Source organism: Electrophorus electricus, chromosome 18 (genome assembly GCF_041902795.1).
Source record: "Electrophorus electricus isolate QZ-2024a chromosome 18, ASM4190279v1, whole genome shotgun sequence".
NCBI classification, from domain to species: Eukaryota; Metazoa; Chordata; class Actinopteri; order Gymnotiformes; family Gymnotidae; genus Electrophorus; species Electrophorus electricus.
Window position 1 is genome coordinate 4777230 of NC_137514.1, and position 15064 is coordinate 4792293.

Consider the following 15064-nt stretch of genomic DNA (forward strand, 5'->3'; position numbering starts at 1 on the left):
AAGCGCTAAGTAGTGTGAGGCTGTTTCCTCCTCCTTTTGTTTGCATGTGGCTATTCTAGTCATGTCTATTCACACAGGAAATGCTATTTTAATCGCATCGCATAGACGTTGTATGAATGCTGTGTATTCATTGTTTTCATCATCAGCCCAGGTTGTTTTTCCGAGGTCTGTTCTTGGGACAACACCTACAGAGCTCCAGGAATCCCAGCCGGCAGCAGCCGCACCTCCGGACCTCCCAGACCCGCCGCCAGACACAGCTGCGCCTCTGGACCTCCTGGACCCGCTGCTGAATGCTGCAGTCATTCCTCCAGGATCCGTCACCAGTCACCTCCATGCCCGAGTACTGTGTCTCGCTATTCCCTACAAACTAGGGGTAACTGTCACGGAACGATCCCCTCTCACTGTCACGTGGTGCGGCCCACCGTGTGCAATGGGAGTTAATTGTTTGTCTCGTTTGTAACCACGCCCATGTTGTTTAGCACACACCTGCAGCTGTTTAGTCTTGCTATGTCGTCTGTATTTAAACTGCTGTAGGGGTGTGTGTTTAGTTGTCGGTTAATGCGTCTGTTCACGTTACTTTTGTTTGTACCTTTGTTCAGTGTCAGTGTTGGTGTTCCCCGTTTACGTGATGTGTGAGTGCCAGTAACATACAATCACATGATCGGGCCGTTACAGTAATATGCTCCATATTAACAGGTAATGATACATGGACAAAATACACACATGCACAAACTGGTTATTAATTCTAATTTTGTTCTCATCTTGCACAGCTAGATTCTCTTCTGCAAGACACCCAGAGCCATGGGAAGTGGTGGGGTGAGTTAAAGGAATTACGGGAAGTGGACTCTTTCACAAGCGCTATGCCGCAGTGCAAATTTCACAAGTTCTATGAATATTTTGGAAAGACTGTGTGCAGATTTGTATAATAAACAAGTGCCATATTGCATTTTAACTTAAATTATTTGAACTTGAAATTCTTTTACTGCTTACAGAAGGGTAAAAAATAATTGTGTTTAGAAACATGCTTATCCTTTACCTAAGTACCTCTCGTCTTGGATGCAGTCTTCTGTGGATGTGTTTAATATTAACATCCAATAAACCATTCATTATTCCCATATTTATCCCTGAAATTAAAAAAAAAAAGTATGTGTATCAGTGGGAAACAGCTGTTTAGTGGATGTGTGGGGGCAGAACTAAATCTCCTGTTTAGTGGATGTGTGGGGGCAGGATTAAGTCACCTGTTATGTAAGAAAGCCAGGCCTAGTGTGAATAATCCCATTTAAAGGCCTTTAATACACTTTAAATGTGCTTGGATTTTAAATGACTTTCTTTGATGTTTTGTGATAGCTGGGCAGCTGATGAATAATAAAATCATTAAATGAGTCACCTTTCTGACTGTTATTAAATGCTTCTCCAAGTCAATGGAGTCTGTGCGTCCTGTTCCATGCTCTGCAGCACTCAGGCCGCTGTCACAACCTTGGTTTTCATACACCGAGACTCTCATCATGACAATAAGCTAAACTTCCTCCAAGTCTAGACTGACTGATTTTAAAAGGGAAAACAATTACTGCTATATCCAGGTGAAATACAGACATTTTATTATAATTTGTATTAGGTACACTTATACAGCACGTTTCTCAGAATACAAGGATGCTGTACAATCAACACACAACTTTCACATCCAATCAACACATGCACAATGTTTTTACATCCAGTCAACACACCAATGAGAAGCTCTAAACAATTACGCACACCATACTTCTCTCTACTAGAAACCAGAATTTATCCCTCTAGTCACAGTGAATCTTATTCCTCAGCTTTGTGAATATTATCACTGATTACAGCCTGTTGAAGCCAAAAAATTTTTTTTTTAATCTGAGCAATAGCTGATAAATCATCTACCTAAGGACAAAATCACCAGTAGAATCAGCACCTCAATCTTAAAATCAACCGTTTTGAAATGTCACCCACACTCAGCGAATCAAATTCCAACTATTATATGCATACACTTGCATCAGACTTAGTCCACGTTATCTTAATTCAGTCTAATATTTTGAAGTTCTAGAGTCTTGCCTTGAACTTCATCCTCTCACACCTTGTGCAGCTCTGTCAACCTGGATTTGTCTGAAATGACATATTTGCAAAGGCATCACAATATGAACAAATGAGGGAAACTTTAAATCCAAACCTTTGCTAAATGGTGAAAGAGTTTAGAATTAACAAGTTTTCTTGTGCTACATCTCTACATAATGTATTGTAGACCTTGTAGACCCTTCTGTGTTACATCTCTGTGTTAAAGTAGCACATCCCACTAACAACAGGAGGGCAGTCTTTTCTTTGTTATGTGATGCTTTCTAATCGCAGTCGTGGGGAACCCAAGGATGGCTTATTTTAATGTTTCTGATAATCTAAGACACTTCAAGCATTACCAGTCCAAGCTGTAAAACGCAATTTACTCTTGTAGTTTGAGCATTGTGAGGCTTTTACAGCTGTGATCAGCCATGGAAAATGAAAATCTCAACAACAATAGGTGAATAAATGAATAAAAGGACTTGAATAATTTTTTTAAAAAAGTGAATAAATAATAATTCATACAAGTCTAAAAAAGGCAAAAAATAAAAAGCATATAAGTGGATACTACAGCCTTCATCTATACAAATAATGCTAGCATTTACTCTGCAGGCCTACTCCTCTACATGGGATGGTGAACATTTGTCTTCTGAACGAAACTTTACACAACCTGCTAAAGCACTGTTGTGCTAGTCTCCAGTGATTGATAGGTTCTGGTCTACAAGATCTGAGGGCAATATAGGTGATTCTTCCAGTAATTCTACACAACCTGGTAAAGCACTGTTGTGCTGGAAGGATTCAGAATATAGGCACAGCTGAGAGTGGACCTCAGCACAAGAACAAAATCACTCAGCCTCTGGACTTACATAAAGGTCTGTAGACAATATTAAACACTATTTCAATCTCCCTATGAAGGTTAAGTTTAAACAGAGGGGAGCAGTGACAATTCATTAATTGTTCTACACATAATAAAATAAAAATTACAGAATAAGAATAATTACATTTTGAGGTTATTGTCACATTTATAGTCTTAAAGAACTCTTGGCTATAGTCTCAACAATAGCTGCAGTTGACTGTAGTAACATATAAGCAAAGTTAGCTTCTATATGAAACCCAAAGATTGAAAAAATTTAAATGAACTGTAAATGAAAAGTTGCACAACCTCAGCAAGGGTAAGTAAGATACATACAAACACACAAACTCATATATATATATATAACTATATAAATATATATATATATATATATATATAAATATATAACTTTTTTTACTTTAGTTCCTCCCGCACTCCTTGGTGCATTGGGCAACAAGCGCTCTCCAACGGGTCCTATCGGCTGCAGCGTCTCTGGCTTCGTCCAATGAGCGTATGTCAATAGTTTTTAGGTCGGCGATGAAGGTTGATCTCCAGGTGGTTTTGGGTCGGCCTTGCTTTCGCTTTCCTCCTGTCGGTGTCCAGTGTACAGCTGCCTTTGAGATGCGTTTGTCTGGAAGACGTGGGACATGACCAGTGAGGCACATTCTGCGTGCGGTGACAATTTCTTCCAGCTTCCGCAATCCACTCCATTGAAAACTTCCTCATTGCTAATTCTGTCCTTATACGAGATACCCAATATTCGGCGTAGGCACTGTTGATGGAAAACGTTTAGTTTCTGGGCTATCCTCTTTGTGTTCCTCCAGGTTTCACTGGCGTAAATGGCAGTTGGGATGAAGATCGTGGAGTACAGACGCATTTTGATTTCTGTATTGATTGTTGTTGAGGACCAGATGCGGTGTAGAACACACCCGCCGCCTTTCTGATCCTACATCGAACGTTCGCTTCTGAGCCACCGTCATTATTGGATACTATGCTGCCGAGATATGTGAACTCGTCGATGTCCTCCACCGTTTGCTGCCCAATAGTTATCTGCACCTTTGTTTGACAATTCACCCGCATGACCTTGGTTTTGTCTGTGTTAATGCGCAAGCCAACCTTTTCCGCTTCGCCCTCAAGGCATGCTGTCATGGATTGTAGAGCCGGTTTTGTATTCGCTAGCAAAGCAATGTCATCTGCGAAATCGAGATCAGTGAGATGAGATCCGTTTGTCCAAGGGATTCCAGTCACTGGGCTCATCATCGCCTTTTTCATGACGTAGTCGACTGTGAGCGAGAAGAGAATTGGCGACAGGATACATCCTTGCTTGACTCCGGTTTCGATGCTGAAGAAGTCTGTGTAGCCATCGTCTGTCCTGACGCAGCAGCTAGAGCTGATATACAGGTTCTGGAAGACGTTCACAAACCGCTGTGGAATGCCGTAGGCTCGTACAATTTTCCACAAGGAGCCCCTGTGGATGCTATCAAAAGCCTTTTTGAAGTCGATAAAGTTGATGAGCAGGGGGCGCTGGAATTCGATGCACTGTTTGATGATATTCTGAAGCATGTAAATCTGCTCACTGCACGATTGGCCCACTCTGAATCCGGCTTGCTCTTCCTGGAGAATTTCGTCCACTGCTTGTTGAAGGCGCCGTAATAGAACGCTGCAGAAGACTTTCCCAGGAACCGAGAGGAGTGTAATGCCCTTCCAGTTGCAGTCGGCGGTATTGCCTTTCTTGGGGAGTTTAACGATTACTCCTTTCCTCCAGGCACTTGGGACGCTCTGATCTTGCCAGCACTTGTTGAACAGCACTGTGAGGGTGTTTGCAATTGCGTCTCCACCATGCTTTAGCATTTCCGGTGCTATCTCGTCTAGGCCGGGTGCTTTGTTGGCTTGGAGTGTTCGAATAGCCACCTTAGTTTCCTCAATAGTGATTAGATCAAGATTAACTACCAGGTCTGAAGGTGGCGGTGTGGTGCCAAAGTCTTTCAGCTTCTCCACAGCGTAAGGACGTTGTCGTTGCTTTTGTTCTCTCCGTTTGAGCCGTAACCGAATTGAGGATCATACGAGATAATGGTCCGATCCAACGTCCGCCCCGCGATAGGCTCTGACGTCCAACAGTGCTGGACGCCATCGCCGAGAGATACAGATAAAGTCAATTTCATTGTATGTGGCTCCATCCGGCGATCGCCAGGTTTTCTTATGGATGTTTTTGTGTCGGAAGTATGTGTTACCAATGCAGAAATTGTTCATATTGCTAAAGGATAGAAGTCGTTCACCATTATTGTTGGTCTGTCGCCACGAACTGTGTGGACCAATGACGTTTTTTAAGCCACGACGGTCATCGATAATTTGTGCATTAAAATCACCAATGAGAAGTTTAACGTCATGGGTGTCTTGGGTGTCAATGGTGTCGTGTAGCAGTCCGTAGAACGTATCCTTCTGATCGTCATCGGAGTCTTCGGTTGGAGCGTATACTTGGATGATGGAAGTTTTAGCGTTTCTTGATTGAAATCGTGTGGTGATGATGCGATCATTGACAGGTTTCCATCCAAGCAGTGCACATGATGCCTTTTTACTAAGCACCAATCCGACACCATGAATATGGTGCTCCTCATGTCCTGAATACAGGACTGACTTGCCATCACTTACGATCTTTCCTGATCCAGCCCAACGCATTTCGGAGACGCCCAATATGTCAAGATTGTAGTTGTCAAATTCGTGTAGAAGCTGGGCGAGCTTCCCACCTTCGCAGAGAGTTCTAACGTTCCAGGTGCCTAATTTGGAAATCATTTTTGCATCGAAGGTTCCGGTCTGCATCAGGAGTTGGACACCCTCGCGGGTTTGCTCCAGCACCGTCATCAAGTTAGGGCCAGGTCCTCTTTGCTGATGGGATCGTTTAGAATATTCGCTTGTTGTTTCCGTAACTCTACCATTGCCGGTTCCCAAGTGCCAGATGTGAAAGGAGGAGGTATAGGCGCCGGGCCAGCAACCTGGCTCTGTAAAAACTTTTACCGCTACGGATATATATATATATATATATATATATATATATATATATATATATATATATATATATATATATATAGATATAGATATAGATATAGATATATATAGATATATTCTCCATAAATTTATGATGATGATAATGAGGATGATGTGTGTGTGTGTGTGTGTGTGTGTGTGTGTGTGTGTGTGTGTGTATGTGTGTACTGAAATACTGTCTTAGATTATATCAAGTTAAAATGTAATTTGGTAGTTCCATCTGGTGATTTGTCTTCTCATTTCATTAAGGTGTCTAATAAAGATGACAGCTCTCTCAACTGCTGATAATACTGGTCCTAAAAACATGTGTGTATATTGTTCATTTCACACTGCTGTAGATCACTAAGGAATCCTCAAGTGAGAGACCAACACACCTGTAATCAAAGACAAAAGTGGAACCAACTGTGATCAATCTGAAAAACATTCTGAAAGCGTTCGCTCAAATTTACACTGTTACAGTGCAGTACTAAGAGCCTGATTGTGATGTTCTCTTTTACCTGCTGGCTGGACCATTGCAGGTAAATTTCACACTGGCATACTGAATGCAGTCCTTCTCTATAAACTGATGATGTTGGTGTTGGGCAGTAGCATACTCAGACTCCTCAACTGGCCCAGAGACAGCAGCTTTCACCACAGGACCTTCAGCTTTCCTGGGATAAGTATGTTGCTGAGGCACAACACTGGCATATTGAACATCCTGATTGGTCATATCCAGGTTGGAGGCTGGATCACTGCTTGTAGCTCTTGCTGTTACATTGCTATAGATGTTTTCCTGAAGGATGAAAAAATTATACTTTGCAGCTGTATCTTGACTCAAGGATTGATAGGGCCACACTGAAATAAGTACATGAAAGAGACAGCAAGAGAAATAAGATTTTTTTAATAAAGTAAATGTTTGTTGCCTATATGCTTGTAGTAGTCAGCAAAGAAAATACACTCACAACAGGTTACATGATCATGGTAGATGTGTACTGATTTTAGCTTTTTACCAAATTGCTGTCATTCAAATTCTCTTGGTCTCCCCCCATTGTTGCTGCTGATTCAATGGTGCTAGCACAATGTGATTTTGTTTATGCTCGTATTTATGTTTATTTGCTTTTCAGCTGTCTCGTTTCCCCTTAACCTAGTTGTGTATATATACACCTCATGTCTTTCTCTTTTCGTTGCTGGACATTCATTGGTTTGCTTTCTGGTGTCTTGTGTTTCCTGTTCTCTGTTGTTCTCTGACACTCCTGGGCATAATTTTTTATGGTTTCATGTCTGACTCCTGGCCTACTGACCCTAGACGGTTGACCGCGATTAATAATGACCACGGTTTGTTGCTCATCTCCACATTTGCATCCTACCTCACTTTGCTCTACATTACACATATATTTCCTGAGTTCACAGAGTAACAAAATGAAAACTAGATTAAAAATGCTGTGGTATCAGTATGGCCTTACCTGTTTTAACATAGGTTCTTCAGGCAAATCATCTCTTAGTTTTCTCCTGACACAATAATAATAATAATAATAATAATAATAATAATAACAATAATAATAATAATAATAGCAATAACTTTTAATGAATATGAAACACACACACATCTTTACCTTGTCCAGAAAACTCCACTGAGTAGGACTACAACCACAGTTAGACAGACTCCAACAACTATATAAAAAATCATGGAGACTCTTGCTAAGAGAGAGAGAGAGAGAGAGAGAGAGAGAGAGAGAGATTGTTATCATTATAATTAATATCAATAGATATTATTTAAATAAAAGACCATCAAAATGGGAGCTCTAAAATTCTAATCTAATTCCATAATAGTGTAAACCCATTTCTCACCCTTTAAAATGACTGAGAGTGCAGAACTGTGAGAACCATATTTGTTCTGAGCCACACAGTAGTACCAACCACTGCTACTGGAGCTGATGGTGAAGCTGTAAGTCTGTCCAGATCCTACAGGTGAGGTTCCTCCTTCTTTAAACCAGGTGTAGTTCTGCACAGGTGGGTTGGCATCACTGCTGCAGGTCAGAGTCACTGAACTGCCCTCCACTATTTCACCAGAGGGACTGATGGACACTGATACATTCTTTGGAGGATCTAAAAACCAGGAAACAATGGCATGCTTTAATCATCAGAGGAGGTTTGTCTTTATTGTACCTTTACAAAACACAGAATTTCAAATTGTACAAACATTAACTTACACATAACATTCAGTATTACAGATGAGTATTTTGATCCATGTTGATTAGTGGACTTGCACTTGTATTCCCCACTGTCCTCAGAGCTGATATTAGGAATAATGTATGTGTTTTCTTTTCCTAATAATGTTTTCTCCTTATACCAGTTGTAGCTCTGCACAGGTGGGTTGGCATCACTGCTGCAGGTCAGAGTCACTGAACTACCTTCCACTATTTCACCAGAGGGAGTGATGGACACTGATGCTCTTTTTGGAGCATCTGTGAGAAATATTGAGGTCAGTTGAATTTTTTAGTCAAAGAGAAAACACCCAAACATTTTGCTACATCATAGGAATAATAAGATTATTGATATTCTCAGTTCAGGCATAAATGTTGGGCAAACCAGATAAAGTAATTAGTTGTAAAAGAAATAGTCAGATTTTAATTGCCAAATATTTAAACCCATAATTGCCTTGATATGAGTTGGTCTTGAGATAGTTGTTTTATGAGAATAGATGAATGCATCTGTACTTACACCTGACATCAAGAATAACAGCGGAAGATGAATGGCTTTGTCCCAGTACAGCACAGCTGTAACTGCCTGCATGCTCACTGCTGACTGTCTTCAGGTTCAGGGCCTTGGTGGTGGAGGATAAACTGACCCCATTTTTGTACCAGATGTACGATGGACCAGTCAGATTGCATGTGGTTTTACACGTGAGAGTGACGTCATCTCCCTCCACCACTTCCTCAGGAGTCTCCACCTGGAGGTCTGAGAATAAGAAAGAACAAAGCTACACCTCATACTGCATCTGTTGAATAAGGTTGTCAGCAGTATTTTGAGCATCAGTGCATAGACTGAGTCTTATAATGAGTCTCTAATGAGATTTTAGGAGCATTTACTGCTCAAATAAGACCTTAGCATTTAATCACTTCATTGTGTGTCTAAGTCTGTCTTTGTGTGTTTTAACTATTCAAAAAAGGTCAAATCATTTCCTTTTCTCACTTAAAACTTTTCCCCAGGTGTGGTATAGAAGATCACTGCTGTAGAGTCCTCTGAGGCACTCATTGAGGACAGAGTGCAATTACTGTGTAGCTCACCTGTGACAAAAAGCTGAACTCCATCTTGACCTTGCCATTTTCCTGTAGCAGTATTTGTTATAAACCTGAAGTAGTATTTCCTTTGGTCCTGTTCTGTCACATCTCTCAGTATGAGGGTGCAGTTGGACTGTTTATCTCCGAGGTACTCAACCCTGTCTCTGTACTCGGCGTCTAAAGATATGTCAGAAGGCTCTTGATTACCTTCAACCAGCTCTGTACTCCACAATGTTTTAACAATTACATAACCAGATGGGTACGTGTAAGTACAGCCCATGGTCACTGTAGATACATTTAGGGCACAGATAGATTTGGGGCTGTAATTCACATTCCACCCACCCTCTACAACAAACCCTGCAACACAAAAAAAAGAAAAAAGTGTCAGTTATTGTTATTTACTGCTCAAGTATTAAAATGGATATTTAGCATTTTGAATAATTTGGAGTTAGGAACGATGAGCTAAACAAACCTTCGGGAAAGCAGAGGCAAACACACTGCACAGCTCTGCCACTACTGCACAAATATGACTGTACATACAAATATTGGCTAGCACATTAGTCTGTCACTCTGTTTTGCTTTGGGGTTTTTTTTGTTCAAAAATATCTGGCAAAAAAAGTTCAGACTCACCAGATATTATAAGAAAAACAAGAGGAATGGCAGAGGTTATTTGGACTGACATCATCACAGACAGCTCTGTAATTACAGGGATGAAAATGTTGTTTGTAATGTTGTTACAGGGATGAAAATGTTGTGGTTTTTTTGTCTTCCTTCCTAATTAAAACTTGCATCCACAACCCTGCATTATATATATATATATATTAGACTAACATCAATAGCAACAATAATCTACTACTATTAGTGGTAGTAGGAGGAGGAGGAGGAGCAGTAGTAGTAGTATTAGTATTATAACTAATATTTTTATTATCAGCAGTAGTAGTTGTAGTAGTAGTATGCTTGTAGTAGTAGTAAGAAAGCTATTGTAAGAGTATAAGAGTAATAAGAGTATAATGCAACCATTAGCTAAAATGTTTCATATTTAACTGCTTCGTTTACTAGAGAACCCACAAAGAACCCCCTTTTAAAATGTGCATATAAAGTGTATGTATATACCAAAGTAAATTGGTTCTTACCTCATACCAACTCTATGAACACTAAATAAAAATGGAAGCAGCAGCTTTAAGGTTTTAACTGCATAACTGTGTGAGATAGATTTTAATCTTTGATGGTTGTTCCTCTTTTTATTGCATCAGAACCCCCCCCCCCTGCCCTTTCACAATGGCAGGTCCCTACACTACCAGAAAAAATCCTTTTCTAGTGTAGTGGTCTGACCTTAAAAGAATTTAAATATGTTAAAATAAAAATATATCAGTATGTGGATTAATGAAAAATAAATAAAATCATTTAAGAAGTTACAATTGAAAGTAATTGAAAATTCCGATAGTTTCATGCCTATGTGTCATGTCCATGAGAGCGTGAGAGAGAGAGAAAAAGAGTGATGAACAGAAAAAACACAGATAAAAACTGGCAGAGGGTGCAGAGACAAAGAGAAGCAGACCAAGCTTGAGGAGGCATGAGAAAAAAACAGGAAGACATGTGAAGACTAACCAGATGATAGTGAGCCAACACACTCCCCACACAGCACATTGTGAAACTGCTGTTTACATATTCAAAAACCCTGGTTTAATATATTTATAGTGCCCTGGGGTTTGAGTGAGTTCCTCTTAAATAATCACAGTCCTGGTATGATTTTGTATCTACTTATCAATTCCACTGACTAACTCTGCCTGGTTTTTTTAAGATAATAAACAGATCTAAATGGACCAAAATCCTGAGGGTGATTTTCATTTCCTGAATCTGAATTATCCACCCATGGGAACACATGACCTTAAATTATTTCTGCATACCTTTGTTTACTGTGAGCCTGAGATATTTTCTTGAGTGTGAATATTTTAATAATTATGCAGTGACATCTGATTTTCATCCTTGGCACAAAGACCTTTAAGTTGAAAACTGACTGCATTTGTAACAAAGATCAGACAGATCATTGATTAAGTGTGATATCTCTATAGCTTTACTTCTCTCTCTCGCTGTTAGAGTCTGCAGCAGTTATGTGTTCCCTTTAGGCACTCTCTCCTGGTAGATTTTAGGCATTGACTGTTTCTGAAACTACCAGAAGTGTCAGGATGGCAGAAGTACATTCACTTCTTGAATAAAAGGATCTGAGTAAAAATAATAATAATAATAATAATAATAATAATAATAATAATAATAATAATATGTGGCAAGAGAGAGTGGTGAGGGCATGTGAGGACTCCCAGATTATCATGTGAATGTGTTTAGTCTGTCTCTTTTTGTTTTGTTTTTTGCTTGTTTGCTGTATGTGATACTTCAGAAATGAAAGCACACTATTCTCAAATTACTCTTCTACGGCATTTAGCGGACACTTTTATCCAAAGCAGCTTACAACTTTGACTGAGTCCAACTTGAGAAATCGAATGGTTAAGGGCCCAACATTGGCAAGGCTTGAACTAGCAACCATCCAGTTACGAGGAAACATAACCACTCAGCTAACACTAATCACATTATAGCTAGATGGTTGTTTAAGTGTTAAGTGTCAAGTAAACTATTTATTAATAATGAACCAGAAGTAGATTAATATTCCATATTGCAACCAAGCACTACAGGAGAGAAGAGAAAAAACCCCAAAGATGTCAGATGAGCTGAGTGTTGACACTGTGCCACAGTTGCTACACTCACCACTGCCCCCTGCTGGCTATCAAGGATACAGCAGCTGATTTAAGACAGGGCATGTTGAAGTCTTACATGTACTGAGAAAATAAGCCACAGTGTCAAAGCACTAACTTAAGAAATGGCATCACTCATTACTTGGTCAAACATCAAACACAACTGACATGTTACACCTCAATCATGAGTCATATCCATAAATATATCCATATTTATGATTGAGTAATATTTCAAGTAAGATACATTGTTTTGTATAGAATAAGGCTATTGTCATCTGACACAATAGAAGGCCAAAATATAGACCTAACATTTAATACATTTTTGAATATTTTAATTAAAGTAGAAACAGTACAACTGAAACATCAGGACACAGATAGATTATGTGTAAATTACAGATTTAAAATTACACTTTAGATTATGTAAATTTACAGAATATATCAAATATATTTGCATACATGCAAACTTTTGACCGGTGGAATATACATACACTATATTGCCAAAAGTATTCAATCACCCATCCAAATCAATGAATTCATGTGTTCCAATCACTTCCATAGCCACAGGTGTATAAAACCAAGCACCTAGGCATGCAGACTGCTTCTACAAACATTTGTGAAAGAATGGGTCACACTCAGGAGCTCAGTGAATTCCACTGTGCTATCGTGATAGGATGCCACCTGTGCAACAAGTCCAGTTATGAAATTTCCTCGTAACTAAATATTCCACAGTCACTTGTCAGTGGTATTATAACAAAGCGATTGGGAACGAGAGCAACTCAGCCACGAAGTGATAGGCAACATAAAATGACAGAGCAGGGTCAGCGGATGCTGAGGCACAGTGTTCAGATCTCCAATTTTCTGCAGAGTCAATCAATACAGACCTCCAAACGTCTTGTGGCCTTCAGATGTATGTTCCTGTTTTCATATTGGTTTTTATTAAAGAAATACTGCAAACACATAAGCACACACAAACCATTTATAAGAAGTTTCTCTAAGCAGTTTTAAAAACACAAGGCCCATATGATATGATTAAACCCATCATAAAAATTACATCAGTCCACAACAATTTAGAAAAGTGCACATGACAATGTAAAAGAGAGAAAAAAATCTTGTACAGAAGTCTTTAGAATGGAAATTGGACCAGCTGATACTCTTTGTAGTAAATAATTTTCAATCAATTAATGATGAAAGTAAAAAAAAAAGAAAATGAGTGGAAAGAAGTGGCAAAAACAGACATGTCACTAAAGGAAACATCAGAGATGGTAATACAGGAAACATCCATTTAATTTTGAGCAAAATAGGATGTGTGGTTAATGAATAGGGCTCTACTAAATTCACAGGAAAATTTGGTTAATTTCATTGACCTGGTTTCTCAAAAATGAGGAATTCCATGCATTTTAAAAGACAAATGGCAACTTTCAAAGCATTTATTAAATAACAGTTAACTACATAGTTAGCTACACTAGTAACTTTAGCCTTGCCAAACAAGACTACCATGCTAAGCTAGTAGCTAATAGCCTGCCCTAATGACTGAGTGGTAACAGTACGTTTAAATTGCAGTGAAGCCAGTCGATTTTCTCTCCACCTTGCATTGATTTCTTAGGAGGCAGGTGGTGGTTGTGTATGAGGAATTATTGGAGTGAGCGTGTTACAAGCAAAGATACTTTGAAATGTTGAACTTTTCTCCATTTTATGTAAATGAGAAGGGAGTTTTTCTGAACAATAGTCAATCACCACTGTGTAGTACATTTCTTCATGTCACCAGAAGACTTGGATGTTGCAGCCATTTTATTGTTTTTAAATTATGTTTCCTGTTCTTTGTGTATTTAAGCAACTATGCAATCACTATTCCCTTCGACCCCGATGAAGGCTGAAACATGTTGGTGTAAAATAAAGTGTGGATTTGGTTTCTCCAGTCATCAAGTGTTGCTGCTTTCATTTTTTTCATCATGTCAAGTTGAAATCAGTGTTGTGACAAGATGGCGGGGAGGATTGTCATTGCTGTGTGTGGTTTTCCTCTACTTTTCCTGTACTCCTTTGATTTTCCAGAGACGTTTTAAAAACGTTTCTTAGTGACACACATTTTTAGTGACAATTGGTAGGGTCACATTTATAAGTCGCAGTTACATGGAGTGACCTGTAAAGGGTGTAGATTAGTCAGGAAGGTGCTGTTAATGGGTAAGTCAGACCTGTGGTTGAGCAGAACGTTTCAGAATGTTTTCTTCAATCTCAGACTAACTACTGTTGAATCAAGTCTTTGGAGAGTTTACCAGGTATTGACTTACTACCCAAGCCAAGGCATTTTGGGTTTCTTAATTTTGGATTTTACAACAAAATGGAACTGTGGTGTAATACTCCCCCACGTCTGTGGGGTCTCTCAAATGGTCATCGCTGGAGAGCCTAAAAAAGTATTTTTAGGGGAGAATGATGGTCCATATTAGATCGATATTTCTCAAAAATGTAGAGGAATCCTGGAATTGCACAGATGATACTGATGCTCAAGTGTAACGGGTAGCTCATCTTCTTCTTTCAGTAGGGTGTCCAATAGCCAAATCTGATGCCACTGGCCCTGGGCAGATCTGTGAATGTTGTTCAGTGTGGTACAGAATGCATGGTACAGAGGGTCTGTAGAATTATATCACTGCTGTAGAATCCTGTGTAGCACTGAATGAGGACAAAGTGTAATTACTGATGTAGCTCTCCTGCTGAGGTGGGTAGAGTAGCCAAAATAATAACAAATACTTCATACTCATTTAATATATATATATTTATTGTATTGGTGATTATGTTTCATCTGGCAACAGGTTATTTAACCCTAACTGATGCAGTGAGTAGCTTCTCATTTCTTAAACAACCAGGTCGAAAGACACATCCTGTGGTCGTGGAAAAGATGTTAATCTGTTTCAGAAGGGTCAAATTACTGGCATGCATTAAGCAGAGAAAACATCTAAGGAGATTGCTGAAACTACTAAAATCAGGTTAAGAACTGTCCAATGCATTATTAAAAAGTGGAAGGGCAGTGGGGCAACATCATCTTCGAGGAAGGAATGTGGTCGCAAAACAATCTTGAATAATCATGATCAGCAATCACT

General features: G+C 39.3%; 1 protein-coding gene and 1 long non-coding RNA gene across 4 annotated transcripts; one reads left to right on the forward strand and one right to left on the reverse strand.

Moving 5' to 3' along the window:
- Positions 1–1575: 1575 nt before the first annotated feature.
- On the reverse strand, positions 1576–10421 carry LOC145651966 (B-cell receptor CD22-like). Of its 3 annotated transcripts, none has more exons than XM_081700835.1 (10): positions 10359–10421; positions 9856–9921; positions 9232–9582; positions 8666–8902; positions 8155–8409; positions 7793–8050; positions 7558–7642; positions 7408–7453; positions 6463–6737; positions 1576–2124 (listed from the first exon to the last, which is right to left on the reverse strand). In XM_081700835.1, the coding sequence occupies exons 2-10, from the start codon at positions 9908–9910 to the stop codon at positions 2082–2084; spliced, it is 1605 nt and encodes a 534-aa protein (XP_081556961.1). In that variant the 5' UTR covers positions 9911–9921; positions 10359–10421; the 3' UTR covers positions 1576–2081. The 3 variants fall into 3 exon arrangements, with proteins under 3 accessions (XP_081556961.1, XP_081556959.1, XP_081556960.1); XM_081700833.1 differs by lacking the exon at positions 1576–2124 and adding an exon at positions 6069–6339; XM_081700834.1 differs by lacking the exons at positions 1576–2124; positions 10359–10421 and adding an exon at positions 6069–6339 and having other exon boundaries at positions 9856–10337.
- On the forward strand, positions 7959–9290 carry LOC145651969 (uncharacterized). Its single transcript, XR_014118140.1, has 4 exons — positions 7959–8093; positions 8298–8426; positions 8760–8900; positions 9154–9290. It is a non-coding gene; the product is annotated as an uncharacterized LOC145651969 (long non-coding RNA).
- Positions 10422–15064: the final 4643 nt, after the last annotated feature.